Below are 10537 nucleotides of genomic sequence, written 5' to 3'. Positions count from 1 at the left end.
CAGGGAACTTTCTTTTTGTCTTTTTCAGAAAATAAAGTCCAAGCAGAAAAAGAGTCTCAGATCCAGGAAAAAAAAATATATCGAGGAAATTGAGACAGAGACTTTCTCCACAGGACTGTGACAGCCAACCCAGATGAGAGCAGATATTTGGTGGTTATGTGGAGACCGGAAAATAAGATCTTTTATCGATCCCAGAGGAAAAGGAAAATGTGCTGTAATACAGCTCATTGTACCTTTAAATTTGTTGACCTCACGGAAGGAACCAACCTCAAGGCCGAAAAGATCAATACAACCACAAGGATCGTTTGATGATCGAATATATATTGATGAAATTGGAGTACCATGAAGAGTTCCAAATGAATTCAAAGCCCGAAACCAAATTGCTGCAGGTTTCGAATCAATCATTTTCTGGTGGAATACAATAGCAAAAAACGTGGACTGGATAAACTACATCTATTATAATCAACAGCGGTTTGTGAATTATACTCGAGATGCTATTAAAGGAATACATGAGCAACTGGATGCGATCTCCCTTATGGCCTGGCAGAATCGAATGGCCTTGGATATGCTATTGGCCGAGAAAGGGGGCGTGTGCAAGATGTTCGGGAACCAATGCTGTATTTTTATACCAAATAATACCGCCCCTGATGGGAGCATCACCAAAGCCCTCGAAGGACTAACATCCTTATCAAATGAATTTGCCGAGAATGCAGGAATACATAATGTGTTCACCTCTTGGTTAGAAGGATGGTTCGGGCGATGGTCAGGAATGATAACGTCCGGAATAATTACTATCACTATAGTAGCCGCAGTATTGATATTCGGAGGATGCTGTTTTATTCCATGTTGCCGAGGACTTTTGAATAAGACAATTGATAAAGTTGTAAATCAGACTATGTACTCCCTGGTCGACAAAGAAGAATGTGATCAATTATTAAGAGTATCTGAGACTCTACATATTAATGACGTTGTTGATATGAAAGATAAATTATCAGTGTTAATGACCGATACTGAAGATGAAGAGTCTGATATTTAATAATATTTTGATAAACAGGAGGGAAATGTTGGAAAAATACTTATGTTATTGAAAATATTATTTGCTTACATATAAGGAAGTAGAAAATGTCATGTCCATGATATATGCACCAGTCCCCGCCAACACGCTTCCTCTATAATATTCTATATATATATATAGAATAAAAGGTCAAGTCTGGGCCATTTTTAATTATGCAGCTTAATAGGTGTAACCTGCTTGAAAAGTAACCAATCATAATGATGCATGCTATTACAAGTAAATAAGATGCTATATAAACCATGTAATCTAAACATATAATCAGACAATGCTTCGACTTTTGTGTGTTATGTGCCTTGTCTCGATTATGCGCATGATCTAAATAAAGGAAAACTCTTTCTCAAGAGAATTCGACCATTAATTCGACCAACAAAAAGCAAAGCCAAAATGTACATTATAGCATTCATGTTAGTCAACGCACAAAAAGATAGCAGATCATTTGGACAAAATAATGTTTATTAGTAAAAAGAGAGGGTGTTATTAAACTTTATAATACATTGTATAATTTGGGAAAAGGGTTACTAGAGGTCAAATCCATGGCAGGTGTGAAAAAGGAAGGCACCTGACAGGAGGGTTAGGTTCATCGATGGCTTTTATAAAGTCCAAGGAAATAATAGAATGCAGGCGCCAGTATTCAACATGGAAGTCGTGTTCCTTGAGAAGGAAGTCTACTGACTGAAGCAGCCGTAATTGAAGGTGGCCTGAGTCCTAGATGAATGAGACGTCTCCATCCCAGTGAATCAAAATCAGGCAAAGGACAAAGTTCTCATAACATCTCATCTTCTGATTTTTCAAATGCACTCACTTTGTAACAGTTCGACCCGTCCCACAGGTCTCATGATCTTCAGATTGGACTCTTGGTGAGAAACATCTTTGTAGGTGGAAAATGCAAATCAAGCTTCTATTAACTGAGATGTCACTGTGCAAAAAGCACGTTTTGCTCTGTACTTGGAAATGACAAAACCCGTGTTGCTATAGCAAGCGTGTTTGGTGATGCGACATCTCATTCCTGCCCACCTTGTGCTCTCCGTTCCTCCAACACCCGGCAGACCCACATGGACACAGCTTCTGTGTTCCCATCATTAAACTGGACAATGAATGGGTGGCCCTGTAGGAGAAATAGATAAGAAAGTAATTTTGTGGCAAATTCTCACCCCTATATATAGTAAAGTGTGGTGCACGCATACAAAAGTTACAGCTAATGTTTCAAATGACACAAAAACCATCGCCATGATTTCCATGATGGCTACATGAACTCCTAAGAAAACTCTTGGTGGCAAAGACAAAATTGGTCTACAGGTGCACACACAAATGTTTCGAGATCTGTAAGTTGAGCAGCTTGCAAAGGTTTTTAGGATAGGTGAAAAAAAAAAAGGTAGTATTTTTATTGTGAGGTTCTGCTGGCTATGGACTCAAGCCTCACTTCTAGAATCTGAACATTAGTTAAGATGTTTCTTATTTACCACTACGTGACCTGTGCATGCCAGAAGGTCCGTGAGCTTGTGTGTAGTTATGCTGAGGATCAGTAACTGCTTCCCATATAGAGCAGGTGAGACAGTTATAGGGTCAGCGAGTGACATTTCTAAAGTCTCGTTGAAATGTTTCAGGCATTAATCATCCGGCAGTCTTCTTAGCCATGCCCACCTGACTGCTACAATCACGCACCGTGCTGCCCCTGGGACTCCCTGCATATTCTTAATTGTTTCTAGGCCTTGATGGTCTTTTAATCTAAGATTAATTTATGCAATTTTAAATAACTCTTCTTATGATTAATAAGCTTGAAAATTAAAAGGAGTTGGAAGCAATTATAATAAGCGGGTGGTCATAACCTCATTAGGTGAAGGGGGAGCAGGATTCTTAAAATACACAGTTTACATATAAAGATTTCTGCAGATCGTGACAATGACTTGACTGAAAGGTCGCATAATTCTGAGTGCATTTAGCAAGGTGGATCTAGTGATGTTTCCATACACTCTGCACACGTCCAGCCATCTGTTTGACAGTTTGCACCCACACATTCCAACAACTAGTATTATCCTGGATTTTTACTGGTATCGGTTACTCGCCTGAACACTGGGAATCCCCTTAAACTTCAACAGGAACATCAATAATTTACCTGGATACTCCACAAAATAAGCAGCACACCTGATACCCACCCATATACCCTGAACAGCTGGTACTCTCCCCCAATGCCGCTAGAGTTCATTAACATTCTCATGCACCCACACAGCGAGGCTTCACCCCAGATACCCCATGCAGCCAGTGCTCACCCCTACACCAGAAGCATTCACCCAGATACCCCCTGGAGCTAGTATTCTCCCCAATTCTGTTAGCATTCACTCAAATACAATGTGCAATCAGCTCTCACCCCCTACATTACTAGATACCCCCTGCGTGGCTCCCTACGTGGCTAATTGTTACCCATATTACCTATAGTTAGTGCTCATCCTCACCCCCTGTGGCACTAGAGCTCGCCCGGGTGAGAATTGCAGTCAGCGTTCCCCTGTAAACCCTGCGCAGCTAGCGCTCACCCACACCGCTAAGTCATCCAGATTCGCCCTACAGCTACGGTTCCCCTCCCCAACACCGCTAGCACTCACTCAGGTACCCTTGTGCAGGTAGTGTTCATACGGGTGGAGAATACCCCGATTCCCTATTTCAGACTGTTTACAGCAGATAATAATTTGTCTCACAGCTATCATACACAGCTATATCTATATAATTTCAGATTATTTTGCTGTAACCAGGTAATAAGATCACTAGTCTATCTACCTCTTAGCGAGCACACAGACAAATGCTAGGCACTGGGTTTTCTTAGATATGTGCAATACACGATTCTGCAATTATTCCCCCTCCCGAGTGCAGTCCCCCCTGTTCATTCTGCATAGTGGAGCGGGAGAGGAGTGATTTGGAGGCCAGAACTATTGTCACAGCTGAGCCCACCTGTCACAGGGGAGAGCAGAACAAAAGGTGCTAAAAGGTCCTTTATAATGTGTCTGTCCCCAGCGGGGAGCGAGGTACGATGGAGTAAACAGGAGAGAGCCGCTAAGTGAAATGACACAATGGGCTGTGTGGCTCCACGCTATACAAACTGGGAAAAGTGTCGGCATTTACAGGTACCTAAATCACTTCAGTTAACGTATATGTCCCATTATAATCTGTATCCACCCCAGGCTCAGCTCAGCACAAATGCCCCCATCAAAATAGAAAAAAGGGGTAATATACTATATGGGGGCTCTGGGAGGAGCTAGCAGTTAGCCACACCCATTCACCCCCCAATACTTTAAAAGGCAATTGCCTAATGCAAAACTCAGCTCATCGTATGGAGTATTACCATTAACTCCTCAGGTGCTGGTCTCTCCTTTGGCAGTTTCCTCATACTGTTGGGGCAAAGAGAAAAAAATCATTATCCAGGTATTTGGAGGTGATGTAAATAAGATACAGTACGAATCGCCCATGTCTGTGAGTGCTTATACATTCCTCAACAACGCAAGCTACACATAAAAATATTAGAAAGAAAAAAATATATATAAACATGTTGTTTGAGAACAAAATGTTTAATTTAAGCTTCTTTTCCAAAAAAAACCCAAGGATGTAATTTTTCAGGTACATCAATTACAGGCCAATAAATAAACGTCCGTGGTCTTTCAATAACTTAAGCGTGCTTTTTTCCCGCATCCAGAAGCTATGTTACACTATGTAGAGGCTATTACGGGGCAATTTCATGAAGCAAATGATCAAAAGTAAGGTTTGTATCACACGGAGCAAAGGGGGTTATATGGAGCAGCTACAAGGAGCAAAAGGGGACATTGAGCAGTAGGGGGTTTATATAAAGCAATTCTGTGATTAGACTATACAAAGAAAATATTTTTACAGCTAAATATATCACATGCGAGCACATATCCAATAAGAGACGTGCCATTACGAGAAATTATATAGGCAACCAGAAACAAATGAATAAGGAGAATCTACATTCAGACTAGCAGGAGTTATTGGCATGTAGTAGACACATTTGCGCGATGAGCTGCAGGATGTTCTATGCGTCCGAGGAAGGGTTAGGCATTGTTTTGATGGCTTCACAGAGGGAATTATAGGACGCCGCACACACACATGCAATGAACAGTAACACAGTAAGTAGGAGACTGGTCCATTGCCACCGATATGGCTGGGAATTCAGTTCATGATGTTTAATAGGGCAGTGTTCCCCGGGGGAGAAGCTATTGTGAAATGTCAGATTAGGCCTTCAAACAGACAGCGCCCTGTGACTGGCAGCTCAAATCACACCGATCATATAATAAAACGTTTGTCAACGTATTAATATATGCAGAGCCATTGATTAGAAGAAGTAAAATGGTATTGATGAAGAATGAATGAACAGATAAGTCAGAACCTTATATCCGCACGCGGGTCTCTTACCACTGTGTGATAAAGTGAACAAAAGGCTCTGAGAATTCCCCCACTGGAAGAACCGGAGAGTCCTGGCACAGGAAGGCAAAAGACACACAGATCGTTATTTTGTGGGGCCAATGAAACATAGGGAATACAACGAGAAACACAGGACAGAGACCAACAATCACAGCGACACATTAAATCATGCTCTGCAATGTACTCCCCCCCCTAGCACTCAAAGGGTTAAATGCCACTCCTGCGTGCGTGTGGATTAAACACACCTTCCAAACGCTGCGCAGCGGCAAGCATTAACCAGTCGCAGGGGCAGCGTCACGCTGCTAACTGATTACTAAATATACAGATGATTGCAGTGGCCCAATTATCAGAAAAGCTGTAATTACATGAGGAACAATTAGTGGGAGCCCTTATTAACATTTCTGTTTCCCACATTAGCAGCACACGGTTCATCCGATGCGATGACGAAGTGGGATAAACACATTAAAAAAAGCCAAATGATGTTGTGTCGCAGACGCACAGCACTGCCAGGACGGCGCAGCACTGTTTAGTAAACTAAGCCCGGTGTACGCTGCGCACTACGTAGGATGCTGGGATAAGAAACTGCACCGGCTCTGGACCCTCTCCCCTCCCCAACGTTGGCCGCTCGTGAAGCAAAGACCAACTGTGTCATCAACAGGTCTGTGAGCATTGAGCAGAGGTTACCATAGACACATAGCAGTAAATGGGCACAGCACTTCCAGTGGCAAACTGGTGAACATGAAATTCCCAAGCTGAACAACCTTGCACGTATCCGGCCCATCTCTGCGGCTCCATGCGAGTGCTCACTCCTGCAAAGAAGCTCGTCATACTCCATTCTTTTCACTCTATGCTCTGCACACATACGCGCAGCGGACTACCCTGTATATACTCACATTCATAGCAGCAGCTCCCCATCGTCATTCCCCATATACATAAATCGCTCTTCCCTGCTGCGCACACATTGTCCCTTTAAATCACCCTTATACCATTTGCGCGAAGAATACTCGGAGCACCCCAATATGCAGCTGCCCTTCTCTACAAAAGCCCAACAGGCAGGACTGAGCCCCCGGCAAATATTTTTCAGTCCTGTCCATAGGGCCAGTTAGGGCTGCTAGGATAAGCCAGCAGGAGGGCCCCGGCAGAGGAGGGGGCTGGGGAGCGCAGAGGCCAAGCCACGTTAAACAGCTCCAAGCCTTGCCAATGAACTCTCTCAGAGGGTGTCGTCCATTGTGCTTCATTAGGAAACAAAATATAAGCTTTCCACCCCATTAGCAATGACTTTAGGAGCGAAAGCACATAAGTCTGAGACTCACCTCATCAACAATGCATTGCAATATCTGGAGCGGCTGCGGAGAGGGAGAGGGAGACAAGTATTAACCTATATGCAATATCTCTACAGTAGAGTCATAAGAGACAGAAAAAAACACCATTAATGCAATAAAAATAGCAAGATTAATCAACAGCAGAGAGCTCTTATAAAAACATTGATGTTGGAGCATTGCTATTATTTCTAATGGTACCTAATCTAATACAGGCAGTTAAATGTTTGCTTTTTCTTCAAAATGCAATTTGCAAAGTTTAAAACAAGGCAGTGGAGCATGCAGGAAGAATCAGCCATCAGGAAAAAGAGAAAAGTGATTTTTTTTCAAGCCCCCTCCCCATAAACCATCTTGGCTTTTGCATCCCCCCCCCCCCCAACACTTGCTGGAAATCATAATACTCACCATTAAAGATCCGTGGTTCTTCTGAATCTGTAACGGAATGGGGGGGGGGCACGTAAAATAATAAATAATAATAAAAAAAAGAGAGGAAAAAAATAAATACAAGAGCAGAGGGGAAAAAAGGCAATATGTAATTAGCATGTCATAATCAAAACATCTCACTAGGACCCATTATGATCACTGGGAGAAAATGATTATCTTGCTGGTGGCAATTTGTGGGCATGTGTTAACACAATTTACATAATGAAAATACACAAGTGTTAATGGCTCTTCTCTCATTTATGGGTGAAAGTCGGCAGAATGCTAATTTACCACAAACACTTTTTAGTATCCTCCAGGTTATATTAGAAGAGGGAGAGAAAAAAAAAAAAGGAAAAAAAACAAAAACAAAAAAAAAAACTATAATCCATTTCGGAGGCAGAGCTGTTTCCGCTCTGTGTATAAATAATGTTTTATGTGGCTCCATCGTGAGCGCAGAGCTTAATGTGGCAATCATCGCTAATGTGAGGAAAGTCGCTCTTTTTAAATTAAAAAACGATTTATTTAAAATTGAAATTAAATCATCGTCAGAAATTAGAATTTCTGGACGCTTGCCAGGGCTGGCCTGGTGTGTCACCCCTGCCTAATTTCTGGCTCGGAGACACAAACTTTAATTATATGTTTGTAAATGGGACAAGGATGTGGTGTGAAGGGCCAAGCTTGGATTGCTGCGGGTATGAATTACTGGTCAGAGGACGACTTTCCGCAGCAGGTATCTAAAGGGGATATAGAAGGTCGAGGATCCAGTGATGCCGGCAATATTTTTTATAGGTCATGAAAAATGGCGGCCAGACTGCAGAGCCGTAGAGAAGAAAAATATGGATCCCAAACCCTAGTGCTGTAATCGTGTCACACTTGTACGTAAATAAATAGTTAACATTGTGCATCACTAAACATTGTGCTAAGTGAAGCCCCGGCGTGTTTGTGATACTCGAGGACTGGAATACAATTCTTTGATCGATATAGCGCCATCATGTTCTGCAGGGCTGTAGAACGGGTGAACAGAGCATGTAGTCCCTCATATAACAATTTATGGAAAGAAAAGGCGGGTAGGGCCCTGAACGGGTTTAGAATCTTAGAAAAATATGACATCACAGTTCAGAGGAGACGCGATATCCCAGATATAACTAGAATCACTACTATGTACTCATACACGGCTCATTATTTAAAAAAAACATCCATTTTCTAAATACTTCAGCTGCTCTCATTCCTATATGAAATAATATTATAAAGTGAAAAGGTACAAGTTAGTGAAACAGGTTTATATAAAATCATATTGGGACAGATATTACGTTATGACACCATTTGGACAGATATTACATTATGACACCATTTGGACAGATATTACATTATGACACAATTTGGACAGTTATTACATCATGGCACCATTTGGGCTGTTTAAGGTTCTGTTTAATATCCTTACATCTCCAGTCAGTATCCAAGTTCTGGAATAGCACTGATTTAGTTAAATTAATAATGCCTTTAGACGCGTTAATTCTGTCTTAGGCAACAATTGGTCTGAGGCTTGGCTGCTACTTGCAGGGACAGGTCAATGTTGCAGCTCTCTTGCAAACTCACCGTTTTGTGAATAACCCACAATAGGGGGTTACAGTGTTACAAGGAGCTGGAAAGGCGATACGATAACTCAGCTTCAGACATACAAATATCTTTCTACTCTACATAACCAGTTCTCCCTCACACTTTCTTTATGGTTTGATCATTCTCCTTCCCACTGGGTTCTGTTATATGTCTCTTCTATCTTGCTCATCAGACCCCCCACACCATAGTATGCACGCCTGCATTTTATTCAAATAATTCTTAAAAACAGCTTAAAAAGCCGTTTGGAATAACAGAGAGCATCTCCATCAATCAGTGCGGGGGAGGGCGAGGATTTCCGCTGGTAAGTGTATAAACAGCAGATCAGCTCTTCAGAAGCAGTCATAAAAAACTCCATTAACTTCTGACAAAGAATGCAAATTAATCACAACATGGGGCTGGAATTAGTCTGTGTTCTTATTAGAGGCTATCCCTGGAGAGACACCCCAAAACCACTGCCAGGGTTATCATAGAGCACCCAAGGAACTCTGATGAGGGCTTGAAGAGCACCAAAAAAAAACTGGTGGGAGCTTAGACACAATGAAAGTGGAATGAAGTCCATATGTGTATAGTTAGGACAGTGGTGTTGGCTCGAACCCAGCTCAAAACCTGGCTTGGAGAAGTGTGATACCGACACAGAGCGGAGCTATCTTAAAATCCTTTTGTATAGGATTTTGGTCCTCACAAGTATAGAACGCATAGGAGAAAGCAAAGATACCTTTATTGGCTGACATATAATGGACTGCAAGCTTTGGAGACTATCAAGGCCTCTTCTTTTGGCACACGAATAATAGTCTTAAAGCTTGCAATCCATTATATGTCAGTTAGCAAATAAATGGTATCATCTTTACAAAATTTAGGACCACACAAGTGTCTGTAACACAACAAAACGAACACAATAAGGAATGAAACTTGAGCGCAATGTTATTATTACCGCCATATTATCAGCAAGTGCTACTACCGAGTATCTACCAGGTAGACTTATGAGTTGATTACTCATTATGGTTTATGAAGGGCCAGCCCTGTCAACCTTCTCCTGCAAGGAGATCTGAGCAGTGTTCAGGAAATCCCTCAGACTCATACAGGACCCTATATAGGACCAACCAAGCCCTTAAAGCTGTATAATAAAGTGGGAGAACTCCAACAGGGACTCTCCAGCAAACACTCCACACTCCAGCAAGGTCCTGCAGAGAATACACCTTGCAGTGCTAACATTTTAATAGAAAAGAAAAAATGTATATACACATAAAACCTGATACCAACTAGGTACCTCATCTAGTCTGTTTTCTACCAAAAAAGTCACTTGAGCTTGGGGCTCATATGTTTACTCCACAATACTGAATATTCGACCCATTTATGTTAAAATGCTTTGTTTTAACGTCACCTCTAATTTTTCTATATACAACCCAATATGCCCATTACAAACTCAGAGACGTGAAATTAGCCCTATGGGAGAGATCACCATGGATGATCTCCAGGAGCTTGGCTGCTGCAACCCGAAGAGCGAGCGTAACATTTCGAAATGAAGCAGGACCCGCTGAACATACATTGTTAGACGAGTCTTGCAGATGCACTCAATTTATTTGTGCTCAGCCATTGAGGGCGCCTGGCACACTCAGGCATCGGAACCTGTTCTCTCTGCTCTGGCCCGAGGATGTGCAGCAGAATCTCATTCAGCCTCCAG

General features: G+C 42.0%; 1 protein-coding gene across 1 annotated transcript in view; it reads right to left on the bottom strand.

Moving 5' to 3' along the window:
- Positions 1-2075: 2075 nt before the first annotated feature.
- Positions 2076-10537, bottom strand: part of LOC149300094 (dual specificity mitogen-activated protein kinase kinase 5-like) — a 45876-nt gene continuing 37414 nt past the window's right edge. The window contains exons 18-22 of the mRNA XM_089485546.1: positions 7222-7248; positions 6811-6843; positions 5489-5550; positions 4407-4452; positions 2076-2180 (exon numbers count right to left, since the gene is read on the bottom strand). Of these exons, the coding sequence (XP_089341672.1) occupies positions 2076-2180; positions 4407-4452; positions 5489-5550; positions 6811-6843; positions 7222-7248 (273 nt within the window). The remainder of the gene's footprint in view (positions 2181-4406; positions 4453-5488; positions 5551-6810; positions 6844-7221; positions 7249-10537) is intronic.

Source organism: Sceloporus occidentalis, unplaced genomic scaffold (genome assembly GCF_023333645.1).
Source record: "Sceloporus occidentalis isolate IW3139 unplaced genomic scaffold, rSceOcc1.0.p SCAF_26, whole genome shotgun sequence".
In the NCBI taxonomy this organism is placed as follows: domain Eukaryota; kingdom Metazoa; phylum Chordata; class Lepidosauria; order Squamata; family Phrynosomatidae; genus Sceloporus; species Sceloporus occidentalis.
Note: the sequence above shows the minus strand (reverse complement) of the source record. Positions and strands in the feature narration are given on the sequence as shown.